We start from the raw sequence: 12,365 nt of genomic DNA, 5'->3' as shown, positions 1-12,365 counted from the left end.
ATCCCATACCAGGCTTGTGGTTGCACTTTAAACACAGAAATGTCACCCCACGAACCAGTCCATAGATTTGAGAAAGACTACCACATTTCCATCCGTACATCTCGTACCGGTCTCCACATACCACATGCTCAAATCTCTATGCCATGTTGCTACAAAAATTATTCCATCATGTTTTATAATCGTTGCATAGGACCATTATCAAGTTCGTAGAGCAATTATCATGATCACCATCCCAAAGCAAGGCTAAGCATAATCTACCCTTCCATAACTCAAAACCATACTATGGCGACAAGGATGGAAAAGAAAATCTAGGGTAAAGCCTAACTCTTGGGATTCCCAACAAATTATTAGAATGCATGTTTGTAAAATAAAATATTTTAAAAACTGTGATAAATATGTTCAAGAATACAACTTGCCTTCACTGAACTTAGTTGGGTATTCGAAATCTTGATCTTGCAGTCCTTTAGCTCCTTTGGAACGTTGGTGTCTACTCGCAACATAAGCAAAAGGCAACACATAAACACCAAGATCCAAAAATAAACAAATATCACACAACAGACATTATCATATACAAGAACACGCTTTTTCGGACAATCCAGCGAAAGAATGGGTCAAAACAGAGCTACCGTTAACAAGTTATGATTTTTAAAGATTAAAATAGAGCTAAAAAGATTAACTACAGATGAAATTATGTTGCTAGGAATTTTCTAGAATTTTTCCAAAGTCATCTATGATTTTCTGGGATTTTGTAGGATTTTTCTAAAATTTTATAGCATTCATTTAAATTATAAAACTATTAAATAGAATTAAATAAACCTATTAAACATTATCATAAATTAGTTTCCTAATTATAATTATTTTTACACTGGAAATCTTTTTATTGCGCACTATATAAACATTATTACATCAGCAAAACAATTAAAACAAATAAAAAGAAAAACAACGTTGACTGGGCTTGCTGACTCAGCGATCTACGCTGACATGGCGTGACACGTTGGACACACCCGCCCACGTGGCTGCCACATCACCAGGCTGACTGGGTTAAAATCCGAAGGTGTATGAGGATCTAATCCTGGCCGTAGGTTCTTGATCCAACGACCGGGAGAGATGGTGGAGGGGTTAGGCGGCCCACGGTGAGGATCGATACGGCGGAGAGGCTCGGCACGGTGGCACATGGCCGAAATCTCGCCGGAACAGCGCTTCGGTGCGCTATGGTCGACGGCGAGCGGCGGAACAGGAACACATGCTTGCGGGGAACTCACCTAGACTCTCGTTGAAGCTTGGGGAGATCTCTAACTAGGTCGGCGATGGTACACAGCGGCGGTTCTCCTCGGCTGGCGTCGTGGATGAAGCTCTAGTGTCAAACGGTGGTCGAGCTCACCTCATGAAGCTTCCTTGTGCTCCCGCGATGCTCAAGAACCCTTCGGCGCCGGCAATCGAGCTACGGTGACCGAGATCGAGGGTGGTGACATTCTTCACTGGCGCAGTGACGGTGAAGCTATGCGGCGGCTCTAGGGTTCTAAATCGGCGGCTGATTTTGGGATGCTCTAGGGGAGGGGTCTCGGTTGCTTTATATACTCGGGAGAGATAGAGTTCGTGGGTGGCTCGGACTCGATCTGAACGGCGACGATGGTGGCTCGGACTTAATTTGAAATCGATCCCGTTGGAGATAAGGCAATCTTCGGCCGCGATTCTTGCATATACGTAGTTGGTGAGCTTCTAGAAGACATCCTCCTCCGTATGTGTGTCAAACTTGTCCCTTTCCCTGTGTCCAGCTTGGATTCCCACGGTGGCGTAGCTCAGCGATGCGTGAGAGAGAGGGAGACGGAGCTGGAGGTAGGGGATGGTCGGGCGGGCTGGATTGACGAGCTAGGCTGCGGCCCAGAGAAAGAGAAGAGAGGAGACATATATACACACATATGTATCCATAAATATTCTTTTATAAGAAAATAGCCCTCAATGTATATATGTATTTATACATATAACACACATACTCACATATATGTGTATATGCATAAAGGCACACACAGACTTAGGATTTTATTTAGTTTTTGCAAAATCTTTTATTTTCTTTGGAAAAAGTTTTTCATTTTCTTGGTTTTGAGAGTTTGGGCTGTTACACCCAAGGTGCCGATGAGTCACCAAGACTCCAAGGCGCCGATGCACCACTTGGTATATAATAGGATCACTCCTTGATCCACTCTCTCGACAGCAACACCTAACTACACTTCTCTCTAGGCTTAATAGCACTAATCATTCTCTAATCCTTGTGCTAATTGCTTTGGATGATCACTTTTAGCACTATGGTGGCTTGAATGTCTTCTCAAGTGTCTATGAGCTTCCCAGGACTCCAGCACACTTAAATGGACAAGTGTGGGGTATTTATAGTCTCAACCCCTCTAACTAGTCGTTGCTCCAACGGCTAAAACAGACTATGAACACCAGATGTTCCGGTGTCAATAACAGTACAAACATTGGACCATCTGGTGTGTACAACAGTAGAAACTAGCAGTTGGAACCCCACTCTAACTCATTTGTGAACACCAGAACATCCGGTGTAATCTCGAACTCCATCACCGGACTATCCGGTGTGTAGACTTGAGCCAACCGAGCCACTTCTCTTTACTATCCATTGCAATTACTCCGGTGTAAGCATCTGGTGTGATCACCGGAACATCCGGTGTGTTGATCTTCAATCTTCAACAGTTGCAACCTCCTGGAAAATGCTTCGGCGTGTATACTTGCTGATCATCGGACCATCCGGTGAGTTCAAACCTTTCCTCTAGAGATTTGCATAAATCCTGGAAAACACTCCGGTATGCACTCAGAACACCAACACCGGACAATCTGGTGAGTTCTTCGGGAGTGACATCTTCTGTGACAAACACACACGTGGCAGCTTCTGGTTGGTTGACCGAAGGGGTAAGAACAGATCTAATCTGGGCCGAAGGCTTCGGATCCGACAGCTGGGGAAGGTTTGGGCGGTCGGCAGGGTGGTTCTTGACGGAGCCAAGCTCGGGCACGGCGGCGACTCGCCGGAGACAAGCGCTAACCTCGTCGCCGGCCTCGAATCACGACGACAAGCGGCGGAACACGACGAGAAGGAAACGGCGATATCGTTTTGGAGCTTACCGAGGGCGGCGCGACAAGGGAAGGTGGTCGGCGACGGAAGGGGGCGGCGGCTGCTTCGGGAACTCGTCAGAGAAGGCTCTCTGGCGGCGCAGAGATCAAGTCGACGACAGGAAAAGCTTCTGCGGTGGCAGGCACTCGCGATGGTGGGCTAGGGATGCGCTGCAAGGCTCTGGAACGGCACGGCGGCGAGCTCGGTCGAAGCGGCGGTGAGGGCAGCTCGGCAAGCTCTGAACTCGGCGTCTAAGGCTCAGGTTTTGGGCGATTTCTGGTTGAGATGCGTTCGGGGAGGGAGGCTTTACTTATATAGGCATCTCGGGGTGTCCAGGGCGACGGCGCAACGAGATCAACTCGGACACGGCGGCGGGGAGTTGTATCCGAGCTCAATTCCATGATTTCTTAGAGATAAGGCCGGCTAAAGATAGAGGGGATCGGGGATTTGATTTGGCGACTCTCTAGAAGTTCTCGGGTTCGGTTTGGGCTCAGATTCGAACGGAAGACGGTGGCCGGTGCGTTCTCGTGTCTGCGTCGGAATCCAACTGAGGAGGAAGAAGGTCCTAACATGCGGGACCCGCATGTCAGCGGCTCGGGTGAGGCAACTCGGCGCGTAGGCTGGCGTGCGGAGATGGGCCGAGGCAGGCGACCCGGGTAGGAGAGGAGGTCGGCGGTGGCTGGGCCGAAGCCGAGGAGGGGCTGGGCCGAAAAGGAAAAAGGCAGCCCGCGAGAGGTTTTATTCTTTTTTTCTTTTTCCTATGAATTCAAAATCCAAATTCAAATTCAAAATCCAGGCAAAAACTCTTCAAATAAATTCATCAAAACTCAAATAAAATACTACTTGCCTAATTCAGCATGAATGCAAAATATTCACTTATATCCTATGTCATTTATAACTTCTTTCATATAAAATAGGATTTTCTCTCTCTTAAAATATTTAAACTCATTTTGAACTTAGCAAATTTTGAGAAATTTTAGAATTGGAAAAATTAGGGTGTTACACTGAGCAAGGAAGAGAAGATCAGCCTGTGCAATTACTTGTATAGAATCAAAGTTCCGACCGGTTACTCCTCCAACGTAAAGAGATTAGTGAACATGAAAACTTTGAAGTTAGTTGGCATGAAGTCCCATGATTGTCACATAATGATGATATAGTTGCTTGCTGTTGCAATTAGAGGTATTCTGCCGAATAAGGTCCGAGACCCAATCATAAAGTTATGTTCATTTTTCAACACAATTTCACAGAAGGTCATCGATCCGAGCAAACTAACAAAGCTGCAAGAAGACGTGGTCCATACAATATGCCAGCTTGAGAGTATTTTCCCTCCATCGTTTTTTGACATAATGCCCCATCTCATTATTCACATCGTGCATGAGATAAAGTACTTTGGCCCTGTGTTTCTGCATCAGATGTATCCTTTTGAAAGGTTCATCTCAGTTCTGAAGAACTATGTTCATAACCGAGGTTGGCCGGAAGGTTGCATGGGCCAAGGCTGGGGAACGGAGAAGGTCGTTGAGTTCACCGTCAACTACATGGATCTGAAAGCAATTGGTAAGCATGTATCTCGCCATAAGGGATGGCTTAAGGGGGAAAGGGACGCTGGGTCATAATACAGTCCATTCCAACGATTATGTTTCATTCACTCGAGCACATTTCGTAGTTTTGCAACAATCAATTGTAGTGGACTTGTATGTCAATAAGCACGTGCAAATGCTACGGTCCACAATCCAACAAAGTTGGAGGATTGGATTGCAAGAGAGCATAGAGATAATTTCAGCAGTTGGTTACGTAGACACATGATGGATAAAGATACTGATGATGCACTGTTGGAAATGTTGGCTAATGGACCGTCAACTACGATTCCTACATACAAAGCATACGACACTAATGGCTATACATTTTATACGAGAGCACAAGACAACAAGAGCACTAACCAAAATAGTGGTGTTCGTATTGATGCTTACGACCGCGATGGTAATAGGGAGACCTACTATGGATTCATAGTGGAGATTTGAGAGCTTCAATATGGAGAACAATTGAAAATCCCCTTGTTCAGGTGCCAATGGGTCAGACTCCTAGGTGGAATGAATACCGACAAGTACGGTATGACTACCGTCAACCTCAAACTTATCGAATACAGAGAACAACCATTCGTACTTGCCAAAGATGGTACTCAAGTCTTCTATGTAAAGGACACAGATCTCTTGCTCACCATGGATCTCTTGCCGCCGTGCTCGCCATGGATCTCCTCACCGCTGTGCTTGCCGTGGATCCCCTCGTCGCCGCGCTCGCCGTGGATCTCCTCGCCACCGTGCTCGCCGTGGAGGTCGCCGTGGATCTCATCTAGGCGTATGAGAGAGAGAGGAAAGGGGCGGTACGGTGGTGAATGAGAGAGAGAAGATATAGCAATGGGGAACGAGAGAGAGAGAGAGGGGGGCTATGAGACTTAGCATTTTTTACGGGACGCGAGCGGATGCGAGGACACGAGGACCTGAACAAACAATTGAATTCAATAAATATTTCGGGTCTGGCACTAGGATCACTGCCGGTCCGTCGCTTTAACCGGCAGTGATGATCGATTTGGGCATCACTACCGGCTCAAGCAATCGGCCGACAGTGATGCCCCTTATCACTGCTGGTTCGTAAGCCACGATGGCAAATTATTTGCGCGCGGCTTACGATATCAAGCAATCGGCCGGCAGTGATGGATCGGCATATAAAGCTGATTCTATAGTAGTGTGTTATCCTATCCTTGTTAACTGAAAAAACTGTTGTTTTCCTATAAGATTCAGACAAAACATGCTTCTTTTGGATGGTTGTAGAACAATGACTGATGAATGGGCATGGACCATCGAAAAGATCGATGATATAGTTGTAGACCTAAGAAAGATAGCTAACGAAAGCTTCGATCCATGTTCGTGCAAGTGCTCCATGGATGCGAACCGGCTTGTACTCCAACTTGAGGAGGTAGTGAGCAGCCTTCAGAAGTTGGCCATTCAATCGGCCGAATTGCTGGACCATCAAGATGTTGGCCACCTTGAGGGCGATGATGCACATTCTAGCGTGGACCCGAACTACGTTGTTCCTTATGACTACAATGTTCCTGAGAGGTTGATGACAGGCGATGATAGTGATGAGTACTGGTGGTTGCCGAGTGAATCTGATGCGTAATTTGAATGTATAATGCTTGTATGGACCTGATCAATATGTGTTTTGTACTCTATTAAGATATGTTTAATTAAATACTTTGCTTTCAAGCTCCCATTTCTGTTCCTTTTATGACCCTAGAAACTAGCATATGTCTCTGCTTGCATGCCTTTTATAATTCATTCTATAGCAGCGAGCAGCAGCTAAGAAGCGGCAGTCAGCATCTAAGAAGCCGCCATCTCCTCTGCCTTATGATAAAACTGATGAGGAAATCAGAAGGAAAGTGAATGCCGATGTCACTGAACACTTCAAACGTATTGAGCCAGAGAAGAGTGCTATCGATCCAGCAATAGTCGCCAAGTTTCTTCAAACTTTGGCAAGATCTGTAGACCCACCGCTAAAATCTAACTACACGCGTATCATGAGTAAAAAATAGTTGAGGAATGCATCAATCAAGAAGGTAAAAAAACAAAGAGCGCTAGAACAACAAGAAGTATTAGAAAAAAAAAACTTTCTAAATGAGGTCGGATTGACAAAAGAAGCACTTTATGACGAGTCCAAGGTTGAAAAGGCAAAATCTAAATGTCAATTTAAGTTTGGCGAACCACTAGTCGAGTCCCTGTCGGAGCTAACAACCCAAATGCGGAGATTCCATGCCTGGTACTTGGAACAGTCGAAGGCCGATAGATGCATGTTCGCGTTCCAATACAGACATTGTGATTTCCTCCACGGGGACGCCGGAGTCTGGATTCATTTCGATGAAATGTATCAACTGTAACACCAAGATGCCCTCGGAATCAGGAAGGGAACAAAATAAAGAGAATATGGTTGGAGATAGTTATTATTTTGTAGTACTTCAAGGTTTAGGACTAGGAGTTCGTGTATTATCTGTCTTATGTCTCCAGGAGCAGAGCCGAGGGATTCAGATCCCGGCGGTGACCAGTTTAGAATATTCTAATGGCTCGCCGAGGCAACCAGCGGGCGATGTCGGCTGAGCAGGTTGTTTATTTTTCTTTTTTCTTTTTTTTTATAAATGTGAGCAGGTTGGTTTACTTGGCTTGACTTCCCTGGTTTCTTCATTTGCTCCAGTACAATTCAAAACTACCACGAAGTTCCACCTTTTTTAGATAAACACAAAGTTTAGTTGTGAAGGTGGGCATTCCACGTTGATAGTTGATACAGCTCATGTGGATGGTATCGAACATATTTTCCATGAATTTGGATCACCACTTATGCTGTCATCATGCACCATTATTCTGTAATTGAAGTAGAGTTATTGTTTGGACACAGAGCAATGTATGGAAGGAAAGAGGTACATATTATCAATTACTGGAAGGTGCAACACAACACAATACATTTTATTTATTTATTTGCGAGGAAACACAATACATTTTATTTGATGGTAACATATTTCTATTTTCCAACAGTTCCTGCAAACAACAACTAGTACTGTTGTTACATGTTGAAAGGGAGCAAAATACATTTCTTTTGTAATATCACCAGGCCACATCCTTGAACATGACTGGTTCTTATTTAAGAAGTACAATATAGTTGGCAATTACTTATACGTCCTTTTAGCAAGCTTCATACAGGTATTCTTGGTAACGAAGATGAGCATGCTTCATATTGGTATTGGATCCACATAGAGCAATTTCACCGTATCTTTGATCGTATGGGAAACAGTGTATGTATCAGCTGTCTTGTAAATGTAATCTGTAGTTCTTGAAAAGTCAAGAATTGTCCGTGCCACGACCTTTGGTTGTTCTGTCAATACAAGGGATTGTTGTATCATATCCTTCCATGTATCTTCAGTAACTTCTTTCATCTCTTGGCATGCATCATGCCATGTTGTTCCATGCTCCTTCATGTAACACTGAACATTGGAGACACAGTGCTTCTCTGTTTGCTCACGCTGCAAATTGTGGCAGTTAAAACGATGTTAGGAATTTTTATTAACAAAATTGCTAGTTTGATATCCCAAACTCTGTGGATGCATATGAAAAGTTTTATGTATGGAGTCGTGCCCATCTTCATTCACTAAAACCGTGGAACGTTGTCATGAACCTACGTGATCTATATGCCTACGAACAGAATCCGATATATGCATGAGTTAATTCCAGAGGTTTAAATGAGTTCAAATTTATAAATAGTTTCTGCATGAAATTAAACTTGTTTAAGGATAGAGGAAGACCTTGGTTGATACAATATCATTGGTGAGCCGTACAAATATACCAAAAGCCTTAACAAATTGAGCGTCGCTCAAAACCCATTCGAGGATCTCCTTTGTTATTATATCGCCCATTCCAACAAATGCGGCACATAGCACCGCGACACCCCCAATGCTTATAAGTGAAACTTCAAGGTGTTCGCTCATTGTTTCTGGCACATAACCGTCATCACGCCATTTTATTTCCTTCATGTATGCCTGAACTAATTGCTTCATCTATATTGAATAGAAAACGTGTCAAGTCATTTTAGAAGCTTATATAGTTGCCAAATGATATGCATTGCCTAAATAGGATTAATTGAAACGAAGAAAGTTTGCATGATTTGTCATGCTTGTACTTGATAATTTCCTTTGTTAGGAACACCTTTATTAATTAATGTATTTATGGGAATATACATCAGAATTTTTTACTAGAATAAGGCCTTCCATGGAAAGCTCAACACCCACATGTAGTCAGCTAAGAATATTGAATAACTTATGATCGTTCAAAGTATCATGCATAAAGGAATCCATTTTTTTATCTGGCATACAGATTTACCTAATATTCTATTATTACAGAAATGTGGTTCTGTTTTCTCTTAATGTCAGTAACACATATAATTCTATTCAAAAGGACATAACATTTCTAGAGCTATATCATTGTGATTATATCTTGGTAATGTTCAATCACTATATATTTATAAGCGGATATGTATTACTTTTCATGTACGTGTATTTATAAACAATAAACAGTCAGGGAAGATCAAATAGAATACTTACCGCTTCTTTTAAATAAAACACACGGTAGCTCTTATCTGGTCCTAACTCATGCTCAAATGAAGAAAATGTCTTCAATAAATATAAGTAGAAATCCTTCATGTATCCTGGAAGGAGAGATATTGCACCTTCATCCCATCTGCATTTTATTATGTTAGAACAAAATCCCTATCTTAAAAGTAAATGCTAAAGGTTACAACAGAAAATATTTCTTCTTTTCAAAGAAAATCAAAAGAAACCATGTCTAGAAATATGGGAACTGAATTTGCTTTTCCATTTTTTTTAGTATGGTTACTTCCAATAATAATAATATACTCCTGTGTTATGTGACTTCCTTTCAATTTTAGCCTTATTTGACAATTTGATTCTAACTTTTTACAAACACGATTATTGGCGGAACACATGAATGATTTATGTTGTTCCCTTTATAACTCTGGATTATTTTAATACTTTCCCTCGTGTTCTTCCTTCCACTGTAAATATTATAAATTATGTCTCCAAAATTCGTTCTAGGCTTATTCTTATGTAATTCCAGTCCCCTTCCTTTCTGTTATGAGCAAGGCATAACATGGCCAGCTACAACATCACAACAAAATTCAGTATGTTATAAACGACATATCTACAACATATAAGTCATTGCATCATAGTTAAGACTTCAGTTTCTTTCTTTTCATGCTTAAATAAATCAAAATTATGCGACCGTTGCCAACATTTATTAAATAGTTATATGTCAGATATATATATATTTTTTGAAACACAGAAATCATTGGACGCGCTCAAGAAAGTCGTTACCTGTCAATTGCTTCCGCAAGCAGCATACTCTCATGAGTGGTAGCATATGTGTCAAGGGTATCGTCTAGTATTGTAATAAAAGCAACAATCTTCGTAAGTATAATTCGAGAATGAGAGTATTGAGGATTGTAGCATCCCCCGCTCATCCAAAAATACACCTCTACGATCCGATCCCTAACAAAACTCAAGTTTGATTCGACGCTGAGTTCCTTCCACCACCTACAATGTACACAAGAACAAATAAATTGCCATCATGATTGAAATGTGCACTTTAGGTTTCGAAGTGGGATTTGAATAAACTTACAGCGTGACCTCTTTTAGCTCCGTGCAATAAAGAATTTGCGTAAGGTTGAAGTTCAGTTTTGCGAACTCCAATATTTTTTCGTTTCGTTTAGGCTCCTTTTCGTAAATAGGAATGTAGTTCCTCATTTCCAAAATTCCAAACCTTCGGATAAGAGGTGTATCAAGGGCAGAAGACACTTCCTCTGCCAGTGGTGATTCCAAACGTTTCAATCCATCTTGAAGGCATCTTCTAGCGAAAGCAATTGCCTCGTCAAGCAATGTCTCTCCATGAATCCTCGTGTACGCTGCATTGTATAAGCTTAACAAGCTTCCAATATCAGCATCAACAAAATTCCCTTCTTGATCTTTAAACTTCAGAAATACATCTGCATAAATATTTGAGACAATGAACATTATTTGTAATACATTCTCAGATGTAATATAGCTCAGTATCTATGATAAGGACTCACCGGATGGCACGTTATAGCCACTTTTACGCAGAAGATAGAATCGGCGCGAAACAAAGTCCAGATTACCGCCATCGTGATTGGAGTTATAAACAACGTGCAACAGCTTGTTTATCTCATCCTCGTAGTGGTGGTCAAGACCAAGTCGCTGCAGCGTGATTATAAGGTCCACCATTTCTGGCAGATCGTTTAAGCCTTTGATTATCTTCCTCACTTCTTCCCTTAGCACTCCAGCCCTTTCCCGCATTTGAGATTCCTTCAGCAAAGACAGGCAAAGGGTATTACAGCTTCCTGTCTTGTGAGTGTACCTAAGCACATCTGCCCCGGCCGATTATGCCCGCAAAAGTAAATTAGGGCCATGTCTGGGAAGGCACCTCCTGAGCCCGAAACAAACCAGGCCTGGCCCGACCACCCAAGTATGGCACAATAAGCATTTCTTTAATTTGAGCCATCCATGGATTTCATCGTGGCTTCTTTCAGAATTTTAGCAAAACACCCCCTCCACTTAGAAATATATATACATATAGAATGATTTTTAATTTGTGTCTCAAACATCCTCAACTTTGACTAGATTTGTGATATGAAAAGTAGACGTGATATGAGAAAACGTTTTTCACAAAAAGTATATTTCGTAAGTTTTGGTAACATGAAATTATGGTAATTTATGGTTAATATTGTTTATTGCAGATCATGTCCTGTACATATAGTCTAATATATCCATAAAGAGTAAATTGCATTGTATGTATAGCAACTTGCAATGTGGGTGCAAGTGAGTCCTAGATTTGAAAAATGCTCAAAGGAGTCACTGATCTTGATTTGTGGGACATGCTTAGCAAAAGAAACAAAACACACGGGAACCATCTCAAGGTGGGATTGAGTCGTGGAGTTACCATTCTACCCACTAGGGTATAAATCCTAGTACTTTCTTATTTACAGAGTGCATTTAATGTTTTAAGCATGTATCTATCTTTCTTTTCGAGAACTGTAGGATATCCACGCTTAAGCATATGTATCTATAGTGGTATGTGTATTCTGGACGTGTGATAGTGCGACACATTGTGGATTATATGAGTGTGGTGTGAGCAAAATACTACCTTTGCTGAAGTCGGCGGCTGGTAAGAAAGGAAGAAATCTCCCCACAGAGTCGGGTGGAAGGGGGCAGGCTTCCTCATTTCCTCATGGTGGGAGCGAGGACCATCTGCACACGCTGCCGCCATTCTACTCTATCTCTCTCTCTCACTCTCTCCCCGTGTTTCCTTTCTGCTTTGGGTACGAGATGGCACACACATGGAAGCCTGATCGTGGGGCTATTTATGCCTTTGGTTCAGCAGATACGAACAAGGGTCTAAGCTGCCGTCTTGCCGATTGTTGGCGTAAACGCAACTTGTGACGAACCATTTCTTCAGAAGACAACTTCCATATGCGACCACCGTTTTCTCCAAAAAGAAAGAAAAATGTATGTCCACAATACAACATGCAGCGGACTTTTTCCAAGTTACTTGATCTTTCAGGAATAGTATGTCCACTTAATGAAGCCTCAAGACACATGGTGCGAATATTATGTCCAGTC

The 12,365-nt window shown here is 42.3% G+C and overlaps 1 protein-coding gene across 2 annotated transcripts; it reads right to left on the bottom strand.

Annotated features, from left to right (window-relative positions):
- Positions 1-7,629: 7,629 nt before the first annotated feature.
- LOC133894865 ((S)-beta-macrocarpene synthase-like) lies at positions 7,630-12,108 on the bottom strand. 2 transcript variants are annotated; one of them, XM_062335046.1, is made up of 7 exons: positions 11,890-12,105; positions 10,799-11,051; positions 10,351-10,714; positions 10,047-10,265; positions 9,258-9,393; positions 8,463-8,714; positions 7,631-8,183 (listed from the first exon to the last, which is right to left on the bottom strand). In XM_062335046.1, exons 1-7 carry the CDS (start codon positions 12,010-12,012, stop codon positions 7,893-7,895), a joined length of 1,638 nt encoding a protein of 545 aa, XP_062191030.1. In that variant the 5' UTR covers positions 12,013-12,105; the 3' UTR covers positions 7,631-7,892. The 2 variants fall into 2 exon arrangements, with proteins under 2 accessions (XP_062191031.1, XP_062191030.1); XM_062335047.1 differs by lacking the exon at positions 8,463-8,714 and having other exon boundaries at positions 7,630-8,183; positions 11,890-12,108.
- Between the last annotated feature and the right edge of the window lie 257 nt (positions 12,109-12,365).

The sequence above is a fragment of the Phragmites australis genome, chromosome 16 (genome assembly GCF_958298935.1).
Source record: "Phragmites australis chromosome 16, lpPhrAust1.1, whole genome shotgun sequence".
Lineage (NCBI taxonomy): Eukaryota > Viridiplantae > Streptophyta > Magnoliopsida > Poales > Poaceae > Phragmites > Phragmites australis.
The sequence above is the reverse complement of the archived record's forward strand: the minus strand, read 5'-3'. Positions and strand labels throughout refer to the sequence as shown.